This window comes from Eubalaena glacialis, chromosome 18 (assembly GCF_028564815.1).
Source record: "Eubalaena glacialis isolate mEubGla1 chromosome 18, mEubGla1.1.hap2.+ XY, whole genome shotgun sequence".
NCBI lineage: Eukaryota > Metazoa > Chordata > Mammalia > Artiodactyla > Balaenidae > Eubalaena > Eubalaena glacialis.
In genome coordinates, this window is record NC_083733.1 from 65,347,937 (window position 1) to 65,374,568 (window position 26,632).

The 26,632-nt window shown below is 43.5% G+C and overlaps 2 protein-coding genes across 2 annotated transcripts; both read left to right on the top strand.

Moving 5' to 3' along the window:
* The first annotated feature begins 9,591 nt into the window (after positions 1–9,591).
* Positions 9,592–10,430, top strand: LOC133078729 (L-lactate dehydrogenase A chain-like). Its single transcript, XM_061173904.1, has one exon. The coding sequence runs from the start codon at positions 9,592–9,594 to the stop codon at positions 10,396–10,398; it is 807 nt and encodes a 268-aa protein (XP_061029887.1). The 3' UTR covers positions 10,399–10,430.
* Positions 10,431–12,631: 2,201 nt separating this feature from the next.
* Positions 12,632–25,726, top strand: LOC133077757 (zinc finger protein 785-like). The gene is made up of 4 exons (XM_061172514.1): positions 12,632–12,786; positions 22,854–22,980; positions 25,311–25,392; positions 25,504–25,726. Exons 1-4 carry the CDS (start codon positions 12,721–12,723, stop codon positions 25,724–25,726), a joined length of 498 nt encoding a protein of 165 aa, XP_061028497.1. The 5' UTR covers positions 12,632–12,720.
* Positions 25,727–26,632: the final 906 nt, after the last annotated feature.

Sequence of the window (26,632 nt, forward strand, 5' to 3'; positions counted from 1 at the left end):
TTTTCTGAGCATTTAAAAAAGATATTACATTTTTTATTTCAGTATTCATTTATAAATTGCTACTATATAAAATTTCAATAAATTTTTGTGTGGGGTACTTGTATCCTGACACCTTGCATTGTATACTTTTTCTAGAAATTTCTGTAGATTCTTTTGATTTTCCATATACATAATTTCTTTAAAATTTCTATTTCTGCTGTAACAACTTACCACAAACTAAATGCCTTAAATCAACATAGATTTATGCTCTTGTTTTTCTGGAGGGCAGAGGTACAAAATGAATCCAAAACATTGTGAGTCTGACTCCATTTTTGAGGTCTGACTACAGACACCTTTAAGACTCGGTACAAGCTCTTCCTCTTCTGCGCATGTTATCAGGGCAGGCTGATAATAAAGCCTGAGCGCTCCATCCCTTGGCAGGACTTGTAGGTTCACACCACAAGCAAGTACCATCACCACAGCCCAGTCTTGTATCCACCATAACGCAAGAACATCACCATTCTCTGCTTTCTCTAGCCATTTTGGGAACAACTTGGTCCACCCTGGTCTCCCCAGAAAGCCCTCCAAACTAAACTTTGTGTGGGGTTCCATCTTTTTCCAGCAGAAAAAGCAAAAGTACAGGGACTTCCCTGGTGACGCAGTGGTTAAGAATCCGCCTGCCAATGCAGGGGACACGGGTTCGAGCCCTGGTCCGGGAAGACCCCACATGCCGCAGAGCAACTGGGCCCGTGAGCCACAACCACTGAGCCTGCGCTCTAGAGCCCACGAGCCTCAACTACTGAAGCCTGCGTGCCTAGAGCCGGAGCTCTGCAACAAGAGAAGCCACCGCAGTGAGAAGCCTGTGCACCGCAACGAAGAGTAGCCCCCACTCAGCAACTAGAGAAAGCCACACAACAGTGAAGACACATCGCAGCCAAAAATAAATAAATTCATTAATAAAAAAAAAAAGCAAAAGTACAAATTAACAACAAATAGGGCTTCCCTGGTGGCGCAGTGGTTAAGAATCCGCCTGCCAGTGCAGGGGACATGGGTTCGAGCCCTGGTCTGGGAAGATCCCACGTTCCGCAGAGCAACTAATCCCGTGCACCCGAACTACTGAGCCTGTGCTCTAAAGCCTGCGAGCCACAACTACTAAGCCTGTGCACCACAACTACTGAAGCCCGCGTGCCTAGAGCCAATGCTCCACAACAAGAGAAGCCACCACGATGAGAAGCCCGTGCGCAGCAATGAAGACCCAACATGGTCAAAAATAAATAAATGTATTTTTTTTAAAAAAACCTAAAAAAAACCCAACAAATATTTTGGAGAGTGCATACGTGAAATTTCTAGTTTTTAAATCCCATTGTGTACGTTCATTCTTAGAGGAAACTCATGAACCTTGATCTTTTCCAGTTATTTCTCTGAGCAGTGCAAGCACAAATGATAGATTGTGTCTTTTTAATCCTTATTTATGAAATGTTCTTTTATTTCCTCATAGTTTTCATATGCTTACTATATTTCTATTTTCATTTCATGTAGATATGCAAACCATGGGTCTAACTTCAGCACTAAAAAAAGCATGTAGAAATATAATCTTGTGTATATTCAGGTAAGGAGAGGCAGTTTGTAGGGAGCTTGAATCTGAAGTTCCACTGACTTGGTATTTTCATAGTAGCCCCAGAAATAATCAGGGATACACTTTGGAGTTCATAAGTCAAATGCAGATTATGAATATATATTTCCAAAGTTGAACGTCGTTTAATATATAACGTGGAAAGAAATTGTTTAGATGCCCCTCAACCTAGAGAGCCTAACGATGTATTATGTATTATGAAGTGCCCCAAAGAGGTGGGATACTCTGGGGTCAATAGAAAGCTTATGACTCATTCAGGATTATAAAGGAAAGATTACATTACATTACATTAATTTTTGAATCCCTCACAAGCATGCTTTACTGTAGTTCCTTTCATTAAACTATCTTCTGTAACACTGTGTCTTCAGTGTCTAGAAATAATACTAATTTTCATTAATAAATGATATACAACAGCTATTCCCTTTTAAGAGGACAGAAGACCATTGTTCCCCTCCATTTTTTCTACCATCATGATACTCATATGAAAACTTCATTCTCTCAGTGTCCAGTTGTACTGTGTTTCACGATCGTCTGGTAGAGTAACCCTTTCCTATAATCATCAGCAATAGCCCTCAGTCATAGCAAATCTAGAGAAGGGGCAATGACCACAAAAACCACTATATTTTAGATAATAGTTTTACGTCTATACTCTGCCCCTCCCCATGCTGTCAAGTTTATTTATAACATTGCACCTTAAAATGAGTGTCCTAGTTTTTCACGGTGATCTGGATATGAATAAATCCCACCTAATGAAGTAGGTCCTTTCATCTTACCCATCCCTTCCCTAAGACCATCATGGTGATAAAAGAATAGCAAGTAACGAAAGAATAACATCAGCAGATTTCAAACTTCAGGTTATAGGTCATTAATAAGAATACACCGTTTTCAAGAAACTTCAAATAATTGAATAAAAACATTTAATAATATGCAGATAATTAGGTTTTTCCACAGGTATCCTTGCTTCATTGATAGACACCATCTCATGAGTTTTTTTTATTATACAGCAGGTTCTTATTAGTTGTCCATTTTATACATATTAGTGTATACATGTCAATCCCAATCTCCCAATTCATCACACCACCACCCCCACACCCCCTCCCCCCGCCACTTTCCCCCCTTGGTGTCCATACATTTGTTCTCTACATCTGTGTCTCTATCTCTGCCCTGCAAACCGGTTCATCTGTACCATTTTTCTAGGTTCCACATATATGCGTTAATATACAGTATTTGTTTTTCTCTTTCTGACTTACTGCACTCTGTATGACAGTCTCTAGTTTTATTATTTTTTTTAAGTAGCCTTTTTTTTTTTCTTCCTGTTGTTCCATGCTGCTTGCAGGATCTTAGTTCCCTGACCAGGGATTGAACCCAGGCCATGGCAGTGAAAGCGCCGAGTCCTATCTGATCTTGGTTGATCTTCATAAGTAATGAACCTAGTTCCCCTGAGTGTAAATTTTCTTATCGTGAAGTCCATTGAGAGCATTGTTTGAACATTTATTTCCATTACATTTGTCATTTCTGTCTAGTATGAGTTCTTCGTGGCATATGCTGAGGTAATTGCTGAAAGACCTTGACTCACTTGTACCGTTTCCATATTATATGAATACTTTCATGACCACAAAGCTGTGTATTGTTTACAAAGTTGATCACACTCATTACATTTGTCAAATTTCTGGAAAGAATTCTGTTATGTTCCAGAAGGCTTAAAATTTGGATCAGCTTTGCCATATATTTGTGTGTTTTTTCTCAAAAATGTATATATATTCTGATACCAAGTGAGGTATGAGCCCTGGTTCCTGGCTTTGCCACATACATTAGTTTTATATGGTATCTCTCCACAATGGAGTTTGTTTTTATTTAAAAAAAAATTTTTTTTTTTTTTTTTTTTGGCCATACTGCATGGCCTGTGGGATCTTGGTTCCCCAACCGGGTATTGAACCTGGGCCCTCAGCAGTGAAAGCCCGAGTCCTAATCACTGGACTGCCAGGGAATTCCCTCTCTTTTTATTTTTAATTGGAATATAAGTGATGTACAATATAATGTTTCAGGTACACTATACACTTTTTTTTTTAAATTAATTAATTTATTTATTTTTGGCTGTGTTGGGTCTTCGTTTCTGTGCGAGGGCTTTCTCTAGTTGCGGTGAGCGGGGGCCACTCTTCATCGCGGTGCGCGGGCCTCTCACTATCGCGGCCTCTCTTGTTGCGGAGCACAGGCTCCAGACGCGCAGGCTCAGTAGTTGTGGCTCACGGGCCTGGTTGCTCCGCGGCACGTGGGATCTTCCCAGACCAGGGCTCAAACCCGTGTCCCCTGCATTGGCAGGCAGATTCTCAACCACTGCACCACCAGGGAAGCCCTACACTGTTTTAATATTTGTATACATTATGAAATGATCACCACAATGAGTCTAGTAGCCTTCTGTCCCCAAACAAAATTATTATGTTATTGACCATATTCTTTACGCTGTATATTACATCACTGTGACCTATCTATTGTGCAGTTTTAAATGTGACCCTCTTAACTTTTTTTTTTTTTCTTTTGGCCATACCGCCTGGCATGTGGGATCTTAGTTCCCTGACCAGAGATCTAAACCGAACCCCGTGCAGTGGAAGCACGGAGTCTTAGCCACTGGACGACCAGGGAAGTCCCTGAAATATGCCCCTCTTATCTCACCCCTGTACCCCTTTCTGGAAATCATATGTTTGTTCTACCAGTCTCTCTTCACTGTATTTCACTTTTTTTTTTAAATGCCATATATAAGTGAAACCATGTGGTATTTGTTTTTGTCTGACTTTTTTCACTTAGCATAGTACGTTCTAGAGCCATCTATGTTGTTGCAAATGGCAACATTTCTGAGCAGTATTGCATTCTCTATATATACACACCACATTTTCATTATCAATTTGTCCATCAGTGGTGCTCAATGCAGTCTTCACATTAGATGGATGAGGCATTTTGTAAATACATGTGTGCCCCCTGACCAGAGATCCTCTTTCATATTATCAGGGTGGGGCCCAACTTTAATAAATAATATTTAAGGATCTCCAGTATGTTCTAATCTGTATGTACCATCGAGCATCATGACTGAGTGCCCCCATTCCTGAGGGCTGAGATCTGGGCTGAGGGTGAGGGGGCTCTGCTCTGCGTGGGGATGGATCAGGGCTGGTCTGTGACCTGCAGGGGATCGTCGGGTCCAGCTGAGGGTCTCACCAGAGAGCACAGTGACTTGCAGGAAAGTGTGGGAAAACTGCCTTGCTGGTCTCTGTGTAAGAGTTTACTGTGTTCAATCCTTCCTGCCCTGCTAAGGTTCCCACCGTTGTATGGTGGAGTCTGAAACAAAGGGTTCTGAGAAAACACACAGGTTGTCAAGTTGGGGGAGGAAAACACTAGCAGCATAAGGCTTCAGAAGTTATTTTGTTCATTTCTGGCTTTTTGGTTGGTTTGGTCAGTTCAGAAAGTGTTTCGCAAAGAGGCAATTTTAGAATTTTGTTCCTGTTTGGAAGCTTCCAAGTACCCGTGAAAATAAATATACCATTCGTCTTGTTTAATTTTAGAACTGCAGTCTTCAAATTTAGTCTAAAGGAAAACGAGTCTGGGGAGATGGAATGATACTCATAATGGCCACTGTAATTCTGGATTAATTTTAGTTTGTTCAACCCACTTGGTAAAAATGTGCATGTGTAGCGTTCATACTTTTGATGCAGGAAGGAAGACCCCTTCCAGGACCCAAGAGTGGGCCCTTGTCTAACACTCGGAAACGAATTGTCCGAGGAGACACATGTACTGACAAAGCAAAAGACTTTATTGGGAAGGGGCGCCTGGGTGAAGAGCAGCAGGGTAAGGGAACCCAGGAGAACGGCTCTGCCACGTGGCTCGCAGTCTCAGGTTGATGGTCATGGGGTTAGTTTCCGGGTTGTCTCTGGCCAGTCATCTTGCTTGGTCCATTTTTGGTCTGACTCAGGGTCCTGCCTGGGGTGCCTTTTCTGTGTCAGATCTTAGTTCCTGTTTTAACCTTTTGCCTTTAAGTCACCATGGCTCAGGCCTTTGTCCTCCTTCAGTTCTAGGCTCTGAGAGGTCCCCACCGTCCCCTCCAGCCAGTCTCTGTCACATTCACCAGGGTTTATTGCCTCGTATCAACCCCCCTCTTCAGAAATGTCTTACTCCATTGATCATTTGGAGTCTTTCCCCTTTTCCGTTCATTGAAGGGTGCACCGTGTTTCTCTTCCTCCCAGGATGGGAGGAAAAGATGTAGGCAGTCCCAAAAAGCCCTACAGAACTGGTGTCCTCGTGCAGTGTCCTGAGGTGTCCCCATGTTTAGTGTGCTCTGTCACTGCTTTACTGTAGCCCCCAGGTGTTCCAGGCTGTGCACATCCAGGGACCAGTCACCACCTTGGACAAGAGCCTTGATTTACCAGTAGTTACCTGCTCAGAGTCAGGGATAGTGATTTCACTGTTCTAAGGGTGCAGATGTTGGGAACCTAAGGGGGCATGTAGGAGGCCCCCTTCAATGAGCTAGGGTATCTTTTAATTACCTGTGAGTGGGGAGAACAGGAGATAAAAACCCTGGGAACCGTCTGTCTTGGAGATTTCCTCACTATACTCAAATGCCTTTGTAACTGGACTTCATAACAACCCCAGTTGCTGGTCAGTTCTCCCAGGAGGGCCAACTTCTTAACCTTCATACTGAATGGCCAGTGTCCTTTAGGTGGCAGCTTGTGTGTATTCCTGTTGTGATGGCTTTACTGAGAGGTCCTTGTGTCTTTCAGCCTTGTTTGCCCATGAGTGCTTTGGGAACAGGTAGAAAATTGGGGAAATTGGAGGGAAGCCTGTAGGGCTCTGCAGCAGAGACATGGCCGCAAGTCGGGGCATCAAGATGTGTGCACCTGTCCCTTGTGGGCTCAAAGGGTGTGTGGAGCTGTTGGCAAAGGGTGTCTCACTTCTGGCTGGAGCACCTGGAATTAGGTTTATGGATAGATGTGGGGTGCGTTGCATGGTTTGAGGTGCCATAGTGTCTTAGCTCAGGTTCCCTGGGACCTAGCTGCTGACACTGAGGTTTCCATGCATTTGTTTATTCGGATAGTTCATGGTCATACCTTGGGAAGGAAGAAGGCAGTGGATTTAGGCAGAGAAAAACATTTTTTCTCCAATGTCAGATGTGTTCCCTGAGCTGAGCCTGCAGGAATCCTTCAGTGCAGGAGGATGGGTGCCTTGTCCTCAGGCGATGGAGCTAGAGGGTGCCCTACAGCATCCACTCCACAAGTGACTTGTGTCGGTCTTTTGGGAGATCAAGGATCATTGTACAGGGACACTGCTTTGGGAAAGAACTCTGGTGTTCTTATTAATTGCTGCAAGTAATAAATCCTTCCTTGTCCAGGGGGGGCCTGGGGAGGGAATCACTGTGCTATTTTTAGAGTAATATAGGGAAAAGTTCAGAGATCATTTTGTGGGTTACCTTTTGTATTTTTTTAGTATTTTGTGTTGCAAATAAAGTTTCAGATGCACTGATACAAAAGATAAGAAAGAGAAGGAGAATTTGGAGTGTTTCCTTGGGAAATGGTGGGGTCTCTCTGTGGCATGTGCATCACTGGATACATCTCTTTTATGTAGTTTTTGGAGATGACAGTGTTTGGTCTGTGGTCACTATGAATGAAAATATGGTGTTTTGCATATAGTGTTTCCTTGGGTGTCTTCATATGTATTTTTCCTTCAGGCATGATTTATTAGAGTTTGGAATGTTTTCTGGTATTTTATAGCAGGATGAGTGGATCATTATGGGTTGCATGGAGGCTGTGTTGGGCCCCATGAGAGTTTGTAAGTTCATTTGAATCCTGAACGGAAATTATGAGTATGAACTTCAAATGGCAGAATGTTTTCATTAGATAGATTCTGGTACGTCTGTGTCAGTGGACACAATTTGAGAGAGGCCAGTAACTTCTTGGATGTAGGGAAAATTTATTCCAAAAGTCAGAGGGCCAGCAACACTACGGTGATCTGCAGCCCAGAGGCTCGTCCTTGGGAAGCTGTAGTTGCTACTTTCTTACTGCCAGGTCAGTGCTGGTTCTCATACTGTCCTCTCCCTCCCTGTGTCAAACCTCCGAATGTACACACACACACACGACAGAGAACAAGGAACAATATAATTGTATAGAATTACTGTTAATTATTCTTCATACATTTGATAGAATTGTCTAATATCACTCTTGTGACTTTTTAAAAAAAATATTTTGCATTATGGAACTTGCTTTCTTATTTATTTATTTATTTATTTATGTTTGGCTGTGTTGGGTCTTCGTTTCTGTGCGCGGGCTTTCTCTAGTTGTGGCAAGCGGGGGCCACTCTCCATCGCGGTGCGCGGGCCTCTCACTATCGCGGCCTCTCGTTGCGGAGCACAGGCTCCAGACGCGCAGGCTCAGTAGTTGTGGCTCACGGGCTTAGTTGCTCCGCGGCATGTGGGATCCTCCCAGGCCAGGGCTCGAACCCGTGTCCCCTGCATTGGCAGGCAGATTCTCAACCACTGCGCCACCAGGGGAGCCCTCTTGTGACTTTTTAAATTTAGCACTTGTTAACTAGAGCCTCTTGATATCGATTGTTGAGCCGCAACTCAGTAAAAGACTGCAAGGGAACATGAAATGGAGGCGTTTATTACTCACAGGTCCTGGAGGAGGTACAAGATACAGCTGGAGCGAACAGGTCAGAATTCAAGGAGGGGTGCAGGCAGAGAGCATGGGGCATGCCCTGAGGCATGTGCCTTCATTAGGGTCCATGGATGAAATGTTTTGGCTTCTTGGGTTCAGGCTGCATTTGTCAGTGCAAACCAAAAAACACAGGAATTGGTAGGCTTCCTTGTTGGAAGCGTGTCTCATCCAAAGAAGAACCAGGCGAAAGCCTTGGGTGACAGGGGAAAATGGTTATCACAAGGGCAGTTGGGGGAATCAGTCATAACAGGAACTTAAACTTGCTGTGACTCCGTGGGCTGTTCCATAGGACGTGTTGTCAGGGGAAAGGCTCGAGTCAGATCAAGATCCCTGTTGGCCAGTTGCCTGCACCAAATAAATGCTGAGATCACCACATTATGGAGTACTTCACCTAGCCTCTCATGGCCACCATCTGTGATTTTAGATTTGTTTTCTGGGTGGTGGCGATTTTCAAATTAAAAATGTAGTCTGTAATTCAAAGTATTTACTCAAATGATCTGTTTCACAAGGGTGAATTGTGGCAGGTTATTCGTTTACCTGAAAATATTGTAATTAGGTTATTTCCCTATGTAAATATCATCATGTAGGCATGTGATAAAACATACATTGTAGGTGCTATCAAACAGATATTTCCATAAATATATTGAGGGTTGGAATGAAGTTTTTGCATAGCTGATAACCTAGTTTTAATTTCTTTAGGGTTTGTATTAAAGAGAATATATCTCCCTATAAAATGCCCTTAAAACATTGTAAAAATGATTTTTCTTTAGATGAAACTAATCTTAATTTCCTCTGAAGACTGTATACTTTACAGGCTTTCTCATCCACACATCACAGAACTTTCAGAAGTAGAAACAAAGACCTAGGGACTTCCTTGGTGGCGGAGTGGTTAATACTATGCGCTTCCAATGCAGGCGGCCTGGGTTCGATCCCTGCTCAGGGAACTAGATCCCACATGCATGCTGCAACTAAGAGTTTGCATGCCACAACTAAGGAGCCTGCAAGCCGCAACTAAGGAGTTGCTGCAACTAAAGACCTGGCACAACCAAATCAATCAATCAATCAATCAATATTAGGGCTTCCCTGGTGGCGCAGTGGTTAAGAATCCGCCTGCCGGTGGGTTCCCGCACGTCCACCCGGCTCCCCCCTGACGTCAGCCTCGCGGTTCTATTTAAGGCCCCTCCCGCTCCCCACTCGGAGTACCCGAGCAGCTACCGCCAATTCCGGGTCCAGCGCCGCTCGCCCGCCCGATGTGCACTCCCGATTCCTTTTGGTTCTAAGTCCAATATGGCAACTCTCAAGGATCAGCTGATTCAGAATCTTCTTAAGGAAGAACATGTCCCCCAGAATAAGATTACAGTGGTTGGTGTTGGTGCTGTTGGCATGGCCTGTGCCATCAGTATCTTAATGAAGGACTTGGCAGATGAAATTGCTCTTGTTGATGTCATAGAAGACAAGCTGAAGGGAGAGATGATGGATCTCCAACATGGCAGCCTTTTCCTTAGAACACCAGAAATCGTCTCTGGCAAAGACTATAATGTGACAGCAAACTCCAGGCTGGTTATTATCACAGCTGGGGCATGCCAGCAAGAGGGAGAAAGCCGTCTTAATTTGGTCCAGTGTAATGTGAACATCTTTAAATTCATCATTCCTAATATTGTAAAATACAGCCCAAACTGCAAGTTGCTTGTTGTTTCCAATCCAGTGGATATCTTGACCTGTGTGGCTTGGAAGATAAGCAGCTTTCCCAAAAACCGTGTTATTGGAAGCGGTTGCAATTTGGATTCAGCCCGGTTCCGTTACCTCATGGGGGAAAGGCTGGGAGTTCACCCATTAAGCTGTCATGGGTGGATCCTTGGGGAGCATGGAGACTCCAGTGTGCCTGTATGGAGTGGAGTGAATGTTGCTGGTGTCTCGCTGCAGAATCTGCACCCCGAATTAGGCACTGATGCAGATAAGGGACAGTGGAAGGCAGTTCACAAACAGGTGGTTGACAGTGCTTTTGAGGTGATCAGACTGAAAGGCTACATACACATCCTGGGCCATTGGACTATCTGTGGCAGATTTGGCAGAAAGTATAATGAAGAATCTTAGGCGGGTGCATCCGATTTCCACCATGATTAAGGGTTTCTTTGGAATGAAAGAGGATGTCTTCCTTAGTGTTCCTTGCGTCTTGGGACAGAATGGAATCTCAGATGTTGTGAAAGTGACTCTGACTCCTGAGGAACAGGCCTGTTTGAAGAAGAGTGCAGATACTCTTTGGGGGATCCAGAAAGAGCTGCAGTTTTAAAAGTCTAATATCATACCACTTCACTGTCTAGGCTACAACAGGATTTTAGCTGGAGGTTGTGCATACTGTCCTTTATATCTGATCTGTGACTAAAGCAGTAATGTTAAGACAGCCTAGGAAAAACATCAATTTCCTAATGTTAGCAATAGGAATGGTTCATAAAACCCTGCAGCTGTATCCTGATGCTGCATGGCACTTACCTTGTGTGGTCCTAAATTGGTTCATGTAAAATAGTTCTACTTCCTCAAGAGGTACCACTGACAATGTTGCAGATGCTGCAGTTGCCCTTCAAACCAGATGTGTATTTAACTCTGTGTTATATAACTTCCGGTTCCCTTAGCCAAGATGCCTAGTCCAACTTTTTTTTCTCCAATTAATCACATTCTGGGATTGATTATAAATCCAGTATTGCATGTCTTGTGCATAACTGTTCTAAAGAATCTTATTTTATGTACTATATGTATCAGAATAGTATACATTGCCATGTAACGTAAAAAAGAAAAATTGACATAAATAATACAGCCAACTATCTAAGTGTTATACCAACTAAAACAATAAATAAACCTTGAACAGTGGAAAAAAAGAATCTGCCTGCCAATGCAGGAGACACGGGTTTGATCCCTGGTCTGGGAAGATCCCACATGCCACGGAGCAGCTAAGCCCATGTGCCACAACTACTGAGCCTGTGCTCTAGAGCCTGCGAGACACAGCTACTGAGCCTGCATGCCACATCTACTGAGCCTGTGCTCTAGAGCCCGTGAGCCACAACTACTGAGCCTGTGCGCCTAGAGCCTGTGCTCCGCAACAAGAGAAGCCACTGCAATGAGAAGCCTGCACATCGCAACGAAGAGTAGACCCCGCTTGCATCAGCTAGAGAAAGCCTGCGTGCAGCCATGAAGATGCAATGCAGCCAAAAATAAAAAAATAAAGTAAGGTTTAAAAAATAAATATTAAAAAAAAAAAACAGAGCCAAAATATGTTACAATTTCAAAATAAAAAACTTTACAATTACATTATTTTTAGTTATGTTTGACTTAAGTGTACTATGATATAAAGAAGTTTTTCTCGAAGATATTTGAAGGCAATTATTAAGTGTAGAATAGGAGAAGTATTTTAAAGAATAATGCCTTCTCATCAAAGGAATACAATGTTTCTCTTTTTTCTTTCTCTTTTTATTGTATCTATATGAAATGCTGGATACTAACTAAACTTACTGTCCTAATCATTTCACAAGATACGTTAAGTCAGAGAATTCTGTGGTACACCTTTACTGAATAGTGATGTATCTCAAGTATTTCTCTATCATACTCCGGGGGAAAGCAGGTTTTAAAAGGGAAAAAGAAGCAAAGCAATCAAAAAATAATTTACCTAAAAAAGAGTACTACAATTTATTGCTCTTTTTATAGCAACGGTTAGTGCCCTGAATTATCACATGCCTTAGTTCACCAGTCTCAGATCTCAGGTCTAGTCCCTGATTGTCTGGAAATGAGCAGAGCGTTGAGTTTGGCCTCCTGAGTGAGCAGGAAATAGAAACAGAATGTCTGTTCTGTAGAGTTTTCAGTGTGAAAAAGCCCATCCTACCCAGAGTTTTGTAATTCTGTCATTCTAGTTTGTAATAGAAAGACAAGTCCAGCTCTTGTTTCCTGAATTGCTTTTATTAGTTCTAACTGCAGGAAATGTTCCAGGCTCCAGTCACCGCCCCACAGCTACCACTCGGAGACCCAAGTTTCCAGAGCTCTGAATTGCTTCAGCCTCACTAACGGGACTTTAGAGCAACCTGTTGTGCGGCGGGGAGGGGGGGCGGGCGGGCGGAGCTTTTTATTTAAACCGTTTTTAAGTTAAGAGGAAACGTCTTAGTTTTTGATGAAAGTGACTACCCGCCCTCCGGCCATCCCAGCGGCTGGGCTCCCTCCTCGCCCCGCCCCTCGCACACAGCGCTCCGCCCAGGCCCCGCCCCAGAAGCCCCGCCTCTCCCCCGAATTAGTAGTTACCTGCGGAACCGGAAACGGGGGCCATGTTTTGAAGGTCACGGTACGAGGTAAGACGCAGAGGTAATTTGCGCTTCGCTAGTGAAGATCTGTGCTTCGCTGCTCCTCGTACTGCAACCTACTGGCTTCGGAGTTACGATGAACCGTAAATCCCAGCATCCGGCCTCCTACCTAATAGATCCAGACGTCGCCGTTAGAGGTCGGGTATGTTTTCCTTTGGGTTTGAAATCGCTTTGAGGTCCCTGCCCTTCGCTTTACGGCCTTCAGTCCACGTAGACACGGTCTTTAGCGCCGTTTTCCTGCTTCAAACCTTCAGTGGCCCACCCCGTAGCGTCCTCTTCCGCGAGGTGGATTCGCGCCCCCAGTCTCGACCCCTCGGCCCCTGGAGGGCAGCGCCGGCCGCCCCGCTCCCGGACAGGCCGCGTCGTCTCCCCGGTCCTGGGATTCTGGAGAGCCCGCCCCTCTCCGGAGACCCCCCCCCCTCCCTCCCTCCCAGCCCCTCTGTCCTCGCGTCTCTTCAGGCCGGTCCTTCGGCTCCCCCGGCCTCCCCTTCGTAGTCAGCCCTTCCCCTCACCCCGCGAAGGGGGAGGTGACCTGGGCCAGACGTGTGACACCCAGTGTTGCTTCTTCCCGAATTCCACCCGCTGGAAAATATCTCTTTTCCGGTAGGCGGGTATGTTATTTAGTCGCCATTTCTGGAAACACGTGGGCGATGGAAAGTAGGAGGAGTAGAGACGGAGCCACTGACAGAGAAGTAGGAATAACTGAGATGTTGAAGGAATGGGGGAGAACCCATGGCACAGCAGCGTGGGAAGAGGGGCCCTGGATCACCAGTAGAATGGAGGACAATACAGTGGCGAGGCGCTTCACGCAGAGAGTGGCCGGAGAGAATGGAGTTTGAACCTTGGCCTTCAGAGCCACGTGGCTCTGGGAGAGCAAGAGAGGAACAACTAGGAACTAGAAGAGCAGAGGAAGAGAGAGCCGATGGGAAGTACAGCCACCTGGTGGTGCCACAGAGTGGGGCGGAAGCGACTGTGGCCGGGATGGAAACGCCGTAACCAGGGGATGAGAGAGGGGGCCGAGATCGGGAAGAAAGATACGGATATTCAGGACAGTCAGAAAGGTTGGGCGGAGAGAGCAACAAGAGGGGAAGCAGGTCGCAGAGTGGGGCAGCACAGGGGTGAGGGAGGAAACAGAGAGGAGGGCAGGAACAGCAGCAGAGCAGAAGGGAAAAAAAAGATGGACACAGAGAAAGAAATAGGGAGACAGATAAACCTAAGGAAATGTAAAGATGTAGTAGTGCAGGTACAAGGGAGAAATGGGGTCCAGATGGGTGGTGAGTTCTTTGGATGTGGACAATTAAGTCGTGATATATTGATTTCTGGCTTTAAAATCTAATAAATGTAAATTTTGTTTGTTTGACTCACATAGACAAGGATCAGAATTGAAAAACTGGCTATAAGGTTTGTGCATTTTGTAATTATTTGAATCATAAGATGACTTCCATATTCAGTTCCTATTTAGCCATGGGGCAGTGACTTGACTCAGACAGTTGTCCTTCACCCCCTTACATTTCTTGTCAGGGGGTAGAGGACTGGGTAAGAAATAACTGTCAGCACATGGTACCTCTTGAAAGGAAGAGGCCCTTCGGGTGACCTTTTCGGAATTCATTTCCACCTGATTCTGTTCAGTCAATTCAGACCTTCTCCGAAACGTGCCCCCTCTGGGCCTCAGGGAGCCCACTTGTAACATAGAGATGAGAGACTAGACCAGAAATTCTCAGTCTGAGCAACACTTAACCCCTGAATTCATTGGCGAAATTGGGTGTGTGTCTGTGTGTGGCAGTTCTTTTTTTTTTTTGAGTATATATTTATTGCAAAGGTAATATCAAGCCCATGTGAAAATACAGACAAAAAGAAGAAAATGGAAATCATTTCTAATCCCACTCAAAAAAGATGGTATTAATCTTTTAGTATATATCATTATAGTTTTATTTTACGGATAAAGTTTTAATAAAAAGTATAAGTAGCACTTTTTAGTTGGAGTATAGTTTCTTTACACTGCTGTACTGTCAGATTCTGATGTACAGCAAAGTGAATCAGCCATATGTATACATATCCCCTCTTTTTTGGATTTCCTTCCCATTTGGGTCACCACAGAGTATGGAGAACATACTGTATAGCCTTCCCTGTGCTATACAGTATGTTCTCATTAGTTGTCTATTTTATACATCATAGTGTGTATATGGCAATCTGAATCTCCCATCATCCCTCCCCACCCCCACCCCCACCCACCGTGTGTGGCAATTATTTTTGAAGAGAGTGTCTAGTTGTATTTAGAAATTTAAATGGGTCACAGTCATCCCAGAATGTAAAAGTAAAACAAACCCTAGAAAGGAGACAAGAACATAGGCTCAGAGTTAAAGTGACCATAGTGAGATGTATTTCTCTGCAGAAAGTTTAAATTTGAAGAGAGTTTATGTCAGTCCTGGCACTCATATCTCCACTGGCTGTTATTTGTCTTTACGACCAAGTCCAGTCTCCTCACTGTGTCTGCACAGCCCTGTATCATGCTCAGGGCCCTGCCAGTATCTCCAGCCTCATCTTGGGAAGTAACCGTTTCCTCATGGTTCACTCTGCCTCGGACACATTCACCTTTTTCTGTTCCCAAGCACCAACACGTTTTCTGTCTCAGATCTTAGTTCCTGTTCTTACCGTTGGCCTTTAAGTCACCATGGCTCAGGCCTTTTGTCCTCCACATCTTACTTCAAAGATGTGTCCCCTTCCCCTTCCTCCGACAATCTCTGTGAAATTACCCAGGTTTTATTGCCTCTGTATCAGTCACCCTCAACAGAAATGTACTTGTGTATTGATTATTTTTAGTCTTTCCTGCTTAACCTCCACCGAAGGACACAGTGTTCCTCGTCTTCCCAGGGTCACTGCAACACCTCACTCTGGGGATGTTTTCAAGGCTAGGATTGTTGATTGGGCTGAGTACTCCTCAGGAAATACCAAGGTGCCAGGGCAGGTAATGAGGATGGTTCTCACACTTGTTTTGGACATTTCCACTCTAATTGATCCTTACCTTATGTGTCTGTTTAATTACTCAAGAGCAAAAAGATGTAGGGAGGCCTAAAAAGCCCTATGCAACTGGTGTCCTCAAGCAGTGGGTGACGTGTCCCCATGTTTAGTCTGCTGTGTCAGTGCTCTGCTGTAGCCCCCAGGTGTTCCAGGCTGTGCGCGTCAGGTGACCAGCTGCCCCCTTGCACAGGAGCTTTGCCTTCCAGCAGCTTCTCTGCTCAGAGTCAGGGGTAGTGATTTCACTCTGCTGAGGGTGGGCAGAAGTCCAGACCCCAGTGGGGCATGAAGGAGGCCTCCCTCAAAGAGCTAGGGTGTCTCTTAATTACCTGTGAGTGGGTAGAACAGGAGTCAAGAAACTTGGGGACTGTCTGCTTTGAGTCTCCGTGAATGAACTCACATGCCTTTGTAACTGGACTTCATGACGTTCCCAAGTGTTGGTCAGTTTTCCCAGGATGGCCGACTTCTTGACCTTCATACTGAATGGCCAGTGTCCTTTGGGTGGCAGCTTGTGTGTATTCCTGTTGCGATGGCTTTGCTGAGAGGTCCTTGTGCCTTTTAGCCCTGTTTGCCCATGAGTGCGTGGAGGAGAGGCAGAACAGTTGGGAAGCTGGAGGGCAGCCTGTAGGGGTCTTCAGGAGGGATGTGGTAGCCAGTGTGGGCTTCAGGGTGAGCCAAGTGAATGGTGTGGGCACCTGTCCATTGTGGGGTCAAGGCATCTGGAGAACTATTTGAAAGGGATGTCTTAATTGTGGTCGGAGCACCTTGAGGTGGTATGTGTAGTTGTGGGCTTCATTACACGCACTGAATCGCCGTAAGGTCCTGGCTCAGGTTCCCTGGGACACATGCTGAGACTGAGGATTGCATGCATTGGTTACATTGAATAACTCATGGTCACACCTGAGTAGGAATGAAGGCAGTGGATTTAGAAAGACAAACGTTTTCCTCCTATGCTCTTAGAGATATGACCTGAGCTGTGCGAACAGCACGCTCTGGGTACAGGTGGATGGGCGCCATGGTCCTGAGGGAATGGATCTGTAGGGTGCCCCACAGAATCCACTCTGTACATTGACTCATGTTGGGTCTTTTGAGAGTGAGAGAATCATCGTGCAACCCTTAAAGTGATATACAGAAAATTTTAGAGATCATTTTATGGGTTACCTTTGGTATTTTTGAGCATTGTATTGTGTAAGTGAAGACCATTTCAGATGCACTTTGAAAGATACAGTGGAGAATTTGGGCTATTTCATTGGGAGAGGTTGTGGTCTGACTGTGGCACGTGCATTATTGCATGTGTCTCTTTTTTAATTAGTAGGTTTTGGAGATGACAGTGTTCGGGCTGGAATCATTGTAAATGGAAGTATGGTATCTTAGGTTTAGTGGGTCCTTGGGTGTCTTCACATGTAATTTTTGTGATAATTATTACACAGTGTATATATCTGCCAAATAATCACATTGTGTATCTTATATGTACACCATGTTTATTCATCAATTATACGTTAATGGAGCTTGGGAAAAAAAGAACGTGGGAGGTGTGCTGGGCTCCACCCAGACTTCACATTGATTTGAGTAAAGCATCTTCATATATCCCCTTCATATAACAAGAGGTTTGCTTTCCAGTAGTATGGATGGGGCCCAGCGTCAGTAATCCTTAAGGTGCCCCAGGTGATTCCAATCTGGATCCCTCACTGAGCATCATGACTCTGAGTCCCCCCGTTCCTGAGGGCTGAGATCTGGGCTGAGGCTGAGGGGGCTCTGCTCTGTGTGGGGATGGATCAGGGCTGGTCTGTGACCTGAAGGGGGTCATCGGGTCCAGCTGAGGTGCCCGCTGCTGCTGTGCACATGAGGGCATCACCAGGAGGGGAGCCTGATCTGAAGGAAAGGGTGGGAAAACTCACCTGTTGGTCTCTGTGTGGGAGTTTACGGTCCTGAGTCCCTCCTGGGACAGTGGGCAGCAGGGGACTGTCTGTTCCACATGCTGAGGTCTTCCCTGTGTGTGTGGTGGTGACTCAGGAAGGGGGTGTGTCGATTCTAAGCATTAAACAGCCTGTTTCCAACTCTCAGGATAGACCTCTAAAGAGTCCTGTTGTCTTAACAAAGAAGCCCTTAAGAGAGGGAAAAGAAAAGGAGTCAGGAATGGCTCTTTCTGAGGTAAAGTCATATTCTCAGTTGATTCTTCAGTCTTTCCTTTCCGAAGTGCCCTCAATTGGACTTGCTAATCTTGTCTCCCTCTGAGGTATCCTTCCTGACACCTGTACCTTCACCTTTATCTAGTGCCTTCCCTCAGTCCCTGTCATGTCCACTTAGATTTCATCTCCCCTGAGGTTCCAGTGGACATTGTCTTAGGCAGGGCTTCACACCTGTGGATTGTGGATGGGGTCTCAGTGCTGTTGGGCAGCAGGTATTGTTAAAGGGCTTCGTCTGAATGCACCGTCCGCTCTCTGTAAATTCTGTGACCTATCCTGTTCATGGAAGTCATCTGAATATGCACAATACTTGGTAAATTCTGGAAAACTGAACAATAACAAGAAATTTGTTCTGATTTTTTTTTATAATACACTAGAAGCTAAATGAGTGAGTCACTGAGTTCAAAATCTGAATGATTGGAAAATGGAATGGAAAGTTCAGAAAGAGACATCAGTGATAGAGGGTGTTTTATTCCATCATCGATTTTAAACTATGAAATCAGCAAAATTCTCTGGATTCTTCAAGTCATTTTCTTCCCCTCCATTTCTCAGGGGTTGTCTTTACACTCTGTTGATTGCCTTTTTCATGACAGAGAAGTTTTTCTGTTTTATGCAAGTAAGGTTCCTACTTGATTCTTTTGCTGGTAGATGTCCAGTTTCCCAGCACCATTTGTTACTGAGACTGTCCTTTTTCCATGGTGTAGTCTTACCACCCTTGTGAGTACAGTTTACATACATGCCAAGGATTACTTGTGAGCATTCTGTTCTGTTCCTTTGCTTTATGTGTCTGTGTTCATGCCAGTACCACACCATCTTGATTAATTTGTATGTAATATGTTTTGATATTCAGAAAGGGCCTTCTCCATCTCCCTCCTGTTTCAAGAGTATTTGGGCCATTTTGGGTCCTTTGAGATTCTCTTAGCATGTTTTTTTACCATGTTTTTTTGTACTACTGCAAAGCATGTTTTATTACCATGGCTTTTTCTGTCACTGCAAATATTGCCGTTGGAATTTTGACAGGGATTCTGTTGTATCTATAGAACACTTTGGGACTGTGGTCATTTTAAGAATATTAAGTCTTCCAGTGCGTGCGTACAGGATATCTTTCTATTTGTGTGTATCTCCTTGGATTACTTGTAACAAGTTTTGTAGTTTTCAGTGTACAAGTGTTTCACCTCCTTGGCTAATTTATTCCTAAGTATTCTGTACTTTTTAATGCTGTAGTTAATGGAATTGTTTTCTTAATTTTTTTTGACATTTTTCATTCCATATAGAAATTTGTCTGATTTTTGCATGTTAATTTTTTTATCTAACTTTTCTAAAAATTTTTTTTGACATAGTTGGGTTTTCTTTTTCTTTTTAAAAATTTATTTATTTATTTATTTATTTAGGGCTGTGTTGGGTCTTCGTTGCTGTGCACGGGCTTTCTCTAGTTGCAGCGAGCGGGGGCTACTCTTCCTTGAGGTGCTTGGGCTTCTCACTGCGATGGCTTCTCTTGTGGAGCACGGGCTCTAGAGCGCGCAGGCTTCAGTAGTTGTGGCACACGGGCTTAGTAGTTGTGGCTCGCAGGGTCTAGAGCACAGGCTCAGTAGTTGTGGCGCACGGGCTTAGTTGCTCCGGGGCATGTGGGATCTTCCCGGACCAGGGCTCGAACCCGTGTCCTTTGCATTGGCAGGCGGATTCTTAACCACTGCGCCACCAGGGAAGTCCCGACATAGTTGTTTTCTTGTAGTGTCTTTGTGGTTTGTCCATATAAAACTTGTCACCCACAAAAAAAGATACTTCTTTTTTAGTTTGAGTATCTTTGATTTCTTTTTCCATTTAATGGCTTTGGTAGGATTTTCAGTACTTTGTTGAATAGTAGTGAGTGTGCATAGCAGAGAGTGTGCATGCTTGCCTTCCTCCTGATGTGAGAGGAAAACCTTTTAGTCTTTGACTGTAGAGTATAATGTTAGCTGTGTTCTTTTCATATTTGGTGTTTATTATGTCGAGATAGTTCACTGTTTCTGGTTTGTTGAGGGTTTATATCTTGAAAGGTTGCTGCATTTTGTTAAGTGGGTTATTTCTGCATCAATTGAGATGATCATATGTGTTTTTTTCCTTTATTCTGTCAACGTGTTATATCACATTAATTGATTTTTCTATGTTGAGTCAGCCTTGCATTATAGGAATAAAATGTACTTGGTGTTGATTTGAATACATTTTCATGTGCTGTTGAATTTTATTTTGTAGTATTTTATTAAGGATTTTGCATCAGTATGTGTGGGGGATATTGGTTTTGTAGTTTTCTTTTCTTGCATCTTTTTCTGGCTTTGGTATCAGAGTTAAGCAGGCTCCATAGAAGGAATTTGCTAGTGTTCCCTCTGAGACTATTCAAGAAGATTTTAGCAGGATTAGAGGTAATTCTTCTGTACATGTTTGGTACAATTCAGTAGTGAGGCTATCTTGTCCTGGGTTTTTCCTTGTTTGAGATTTTTGATTACTGCTTGAATCTCCCAGTTATAATTCTATTCAAATTTTTTATTTTGTAATGATTAGGCCTGGTTAGGTTTGACGTTTGTAAGAACTTACCTGTATCTTCTAGATTATGTAATTTGTAGGCATTATTGTTCATAGTTCTCCCTTATCTTCCTTTAAAAAACATTTCTGTGACATCAGTTGCAATCTGTTTCCTGCCTAGTGTTAAAACACCAACTCTTGGTTGTTTGATTTTTATTTTGTTTTCCTACATTCTGTTTCATTTATCTCTCATCTAACCTTTCTTCTCTGTTTCTTTCTAGTAACTTTTTGTTTAGTTTTTTCTTTTTCTCCTTCCTTGTAGTGAATATATTCCTGATTTGTGTTCTCTTCTCTTTTTTGTTGTAGATGTTTAGCAGTGTAGACTTTCCTTTTTGTACTGCTTGACGGTATAATTTTTAGTATGTTGTGTTGTTACTTTCATTTAGATATTTTAAAAGTTTCCTTGTCTTCTTTCAAGTATTGGTTTAAAAATGAATTGTTTCATTTCTACATTTTTGAAATTTTTCTGTTTTCCTTCTGCTGGCTTTTTGAAGTTCGGTTTCATTATGTTTGGAGAAATACATTTTATGATCTGAGTCTTCTTGAATTTGCTAAGATTTGCTTTGTGGCCTAACATGTAGTCTGTGATGGAGAATGTTTCATGTGTGCTTGAGAAGCATGTGTTTTCTGCTTTTGTTGGATGGGGTGATCTCTGTGGTCTTGTGAGTCTATAGTGTTGTTCAGGTGCTCTGTTTCCTTTTGGTCTTCTCTTTGCTTCCACTGGTACTTAACACTGGGGTATTGAGGGGAACTCTGTTAGGTGTTTAAATATTTATAATTGTTATATCTTTGAGAGTTACCCTTTTTTATAATAATATAATGTCCTTTCTGTCTTATGTCAAATTTTCTCTTCAGTTCATTTTGTCTGATATTATGCAGTCATCCCTGCTATCTTTGGGACGTAATATCTTTTTCCATCCTTTCACTTTTAGCTTTTCTGTGTCCTTAGATTTGTGAATGTTAACAGTTTTAACTCTCTGACATGCAGTTTCTGTGTCTCGCTCTTGTTCTCTGTTTTCCTCCTGTTACTTTCTTTAGTGGTCCGTGCTCAGCCACACTGTACCGTGGTGAAAGTCAGGAGCCCTGGCCGGCCCCCTTCACTCCACTGTAATGTCAGTGGGAATGCACTGAGTGTTTCCTTCTGTTTTTTTTTTCTTAAATTTTATTGAAGTATAGTTGATTTACAATGTTGTGTTAATTTCTGCTGTACAACAGAGTGACTCAGTTATACGTATATATATTCTTTTCCATTCTGGTTTATCACAGGATATTGAATATAGTTCCCTGTGCTCTGCAGTAGGACCTTGTAGTTTCTCCATCCTATATATACTAGTTTGCATCTGCTGATCCCAAACTTGCAGTCCTCCCCCCACCACAATCCTGCAACCGCAAGTCTGTTCTCTGTGAGTATGTCTGTTTCGTAAATATGTTCATTTGTGTCGTATTTTAGATTCCACATATAAGTGATAACATGGTATTTGTCTTTTTACTTACTTCACTTAGTATGATAATCTCTAAGTCCATCCAGGTTGCTGCAAATGACATTCTTTCATTCTTTTTTATGGCTGAGTAATATTCCATTGTATATATACACCACATTTTCTTTATCCATTCATTTGTCAGTGGACATTTAGGTTGTTTCCATGTCTTGAATTTTGTAAATAATGATCATGTGAACATAGGGGATCATGTATCTTTTTGAATTATAGTTTTGTCTGGATATATGCCCAGGAGTGGAATTGCTGGAACATATGGCAGCTCCATTTTTAATTCATTGAGGAACATCCACACTGGTTTCCATAATGGCTGCATCAATTTATATTCCCATCAACAGTGTAAGAGCGTTAACTTCTCTCCGAGTGTTTCCTTCTGATCATCATGTTTGGTGAAATGTTCTTGCTTAATTGCAATATTTTTTTCCTTTTTTTTTAAATGGTTTTTAATTTTCCAGTAAGTTTTAAACTTTATTATTGTGATAATTTTTTTCTTAATCTGCTAAATTAATGTATAATAGTAATAACTTTTCTAATTTTGAATCAGTATTTTTTTATATATATACATTTATTTATTTATTTTTGGCTGCATTGGGTCTTCGTTGCTGCACGTGGGCTTTCTCTAGTCGCAGCGAGCGAGGGCTAGTCTTCGTTGCTGTGCGTGGGCTTCTCATCGTGGTGGCTTCTCTTGGTGTGGAGCACGGGCTCTAGGCGTGCGGGCTCAGTAGTTGTGGCTCACGGGCTCTAGAGCACAGGCTCAGTAGTTGTGGTGCATGGACTTAGTTGCTCCACGACATGTGGGATCTTCCCGGACCAGGGCTCAAACCCGTGTCCCTTGCATTGACAGGCGGATTCTTAACCACTGCACCACCAGGGAAACCCCTGAATCAGTGTTTTATTAGTGGAATACACAAATAAACTCTTTCACACTTGGTGAAATGTGTTTTTTCTTTCAGGGTCAGTTGACATTGAATGATGTGGCCATCAAATTCTCTCAGGAGGAGTGGGAATGCCTGGACCCTGCTCAGAGGGCCTTGTACAGGGACGTGATGTTGGAGACCTACAGGAACCTGATCTTTGTGGGTGAGGATAACTTCCTTCCAAATGTTGGGAGGGTATCTTTGCATTTACCCTTATTTGCCTTTTGGAATCCCATGCCTTGCTTAACTGAACTCAATGCCTTGATGTCTCAGGCCTCAGGAGTTTAAATGTGCCATTTCTTTAGATGGTCTGCCCACTTCATGATACACCAGGAGTTTTTTCCAGTGCTTAAGTATTTAAAACACCCAACTGGAAACTTTTAAAATAAAAGGGTCTCTTGCTCTCTCATCTCTCCTTTTGGACTTGATTCTCTTGAATGCTCAGTTTTCAGTCCATATAGATCAGAGCTGATGCCTCCAGACTCCAGTCCCTGGGCCTTTCTGGATTACACCCCCATCTGATGTTTTTTAAAAGATCTAATTATAAGATGGGAAAACACTGCTTGCTGTTTCATTCCATCTGGCACCTCAGAACCTGCATGGAGCTTTCTCAAGCCCTGTCTGCTTGGTTAGATCCGTCGGCCATTTCTTCTGTTCTGACTTTGCCACACCCATCAGGGATGTGTGTAATAGGGAGGTGCATTAGATCTTCTGTTATTGTAACTTAGGGAAACTCTAAAGACGGTGGACAGAGAGATCCTCGTATTAATCCCCAGTCCTACATGGGGAGAACATATGAATCTTTCTGGCTCTATCTTGGAATCTATGGGTTGAGCTCATGATTCCATGTCAAGGACCCATAATATCTGAACCCCATATCTTATATTTTTTTCCTTTCTTACTGCTGTACTTAGGAAATATATATTCTTTCTGATTTAATATTCTCCTAAGTTTGCATGATTTTGTCTTTGAAAGTTGCTTTTGAAAGACATGCTTCTAGGGACTGAAATTTTATCTCGTTTCTTTCCTTGATAATGTACCTGTAGTTAATGGACAACTTCTGGTGGATACTGTGGAATGGGTTTGCTGTGTAACAAAATTTTTGATGGAGAATACTTTCCCTCCTATGTTTTAAGACCCTGATAAGTCTTTGCAGTTCTTTTTCTGGTTTTGAGGAATATCACCAAAACCTGTCTCAAAGGCACTGTGACAGTGTTGCTCACGTGTAATAATTACCGTCGTTTGAGCCTCAAGAAATGGTATAGGAATTTCTCCTAGAGATAACATTGTCCAAGTTCACATTCTCGTGTTAGGCTATTGACTCAACTGTCATGCCATATTTTTTGTCGCCTGTGCGTGCCATTGTTCATTATACCGTCACAGCTAATTTTGAAGCGTCTTAATGAGACAGTTTGTGGAGTGATACTTTATCAATGGTGAGCTGTCATTTTTTTGTTTACAGCACTGCTGCTTTCATTTTTGTACATTCCTATGGGTAACAAGTGGTCTTGATTTTATTAATTTTATCATCAGGTCTATGTATTTGATGTTACTATTAGTGTTTTTGTTTTCTGTTTTCCATGTGAGTGTTTGATTGGGGAAGAGCCCCCTCATGGTGGAATTTTTGTTGTATAGAAATACATTGATTTTTGCATGTTGATTAAATGTCTGGTAATTTAGTATTTCTAGCAGGGTTTGTTGTTTTTTGTTTTTTTTTCCAGAATCTTCAGGATTTCTACAAATTAGATCATATTGGTTTTAAACAGATAATTTTGTTTCCTTTTTATATTTGGATACCTTTTATCTCTTTTTTTGCCTACTTGTTCTTGTTCCTACTAGGATTTCCAGGAATAAGTTTTTAGAAGTAAGAGCAAGTATCCTTGTCCTGTTTCTGATCTTAGAGGGAATGCTTTCAGTCTTTCACCATTGAGTGTAATGTTAGCTGTGTGCTGTCAATACATGTCCTTTATTGTGCTGAGGTAGCTTTTTAAAACTTCTTTGGTTTGTTGAGTATTTTTATCATGGAAGGCTGTTGACTTTTTTCAAATGCTTTGCCAGCATCGATTGAGACCCTCATGTAGGTTTTTTTTTTTTTATATTCTCTTTTTTGTATACATTTATTTATTTTATTTCTTTATTTTTGGCTGTGTGGGTCTTCATTGGTGTGTGCGGGCTTTCTCTAGTTGCGGCGAGCAGGGGCTACTTTTCATTGCGGTGCATGGGCTTCTCATTGTGGTGGCTTCTCTTGTTGTGGATCACGGGCTCTAGGCGTGTGGGCTTCAGTAGTTGTGGCACTCGGGTTCAGTAGTTGTGGCTCGCAAGCTTTAGAGCGCAGGCTCCGTAGTTGTGGTGCACAGGCGTAGTTGCTCCACGGCACTTGGGCTCTTCCTGGACCAGGGATCAAACCCGTATCCCCTGCATTGGCAGGCGGAGTCTTTAACCACTCTGCCACCAGAGAAGTCCTTTTTTCATTCTTTTTTTTTTTTTTTCCAGATTTAATTGATATTTATAGGACATTCCATCCAAAAACAGCAGATTACACTTTCTTCTCAAGTGTACATGGAACATTCTCCAGGATAGATCACACCTTGGGTCACTAATCAAGCCTCAGTAAAGTTAAGAAAATTGAAATCATATCAAGCATCTTTTCTGACCACAACGCTATGAGATTAGAAATGAATTACAGGAGAATGAGCCGCGCGAACAGGGGCCACGGACGCGCGGTGGTCGTGGTGCACAGGCGCCCCGGCCTGCAGGCGTCTCCAGCAGACGCCTCCAGTACACGCAGACGAGTCCTTGGACTTGGAGGAGGCGGCCACGGCAAGCAGAGGCTGTGGAAACCCGGAACGATTCTGCCTTCATACTTGGCATTGACTCAGAATTCCTTGAGTCCTGGTCAGACGCTGTGAGCTGATTACTGCCCCTAGCATTAGGTCAGTCCATAGGTAGTGGGAGCAATGGCTGTGAATCTGTCCATAGGTAGTGGGAGCAATGGCTGTGAATCTGTTGGAAGATTGGTGCAAGGGGATGGACCTGGACCCCAGGAAGGCCGTGCTGATCGCGGGCATCCCCGTGGAGTGTAGTGAAGAGGAAATTACAGAGACCCTGAAGGCGGGCTTACAGCCCCTGTGTGCCTACCGTGTGCTGGGCAGAACGTTCAGAAGGGAAGACAACTCTAAGGCAGTTTTCATTGAATTGGCCGACGAGGTCAATTATGCTACGATGCCCAATCAGATCCCAGGAAAGGGAGGTACCTGGGAAGTGGTGGTGAAGTCCCGTAGCCCAGATGATGAATTTATCAACAGACTGAACTACTTCCTGAAAGATGAGGGCCGGAGAATGGTAGATGTGGTCAATACCCTGGGGCATAGCACTTACCCTGAGGACGTAGAGCCAAAAGGCTTGGCTCAAGTCGAGCCACCAGTCCCGCAGCCTCTGAAAGAAAGCATGTGGTACCCAAAACTGAAGGTGTTTTCGGGAAGCACATTCCCAGACCCAGGCGAAGAGAACTCTGAAGTCTGGCTAGAGCAGGTGACTGAGATGATGCAGATGTGGCAGGTGCCTGAGGTAGAGAAGCAGCGGCGTTTCCTGGAAAGCTTAGAGGGCCCCGCCCTGTCCCTCATACAGGTGCTGCGGGCCAACAATGACTCCATGACTGTGGAGCAGTGCCTGGACACCCTGAAGCAGATCTTCGGGAGTAAAGAGGACTATAGAACCTCACACTTAAACTTCCTCCAGACATGCCAGAAGTCCGGAGAGAGAGTCTCTGATTTTTTGCTACGGTTAGAGCCCCTGCCGCAGAACGCCCTGCAGCA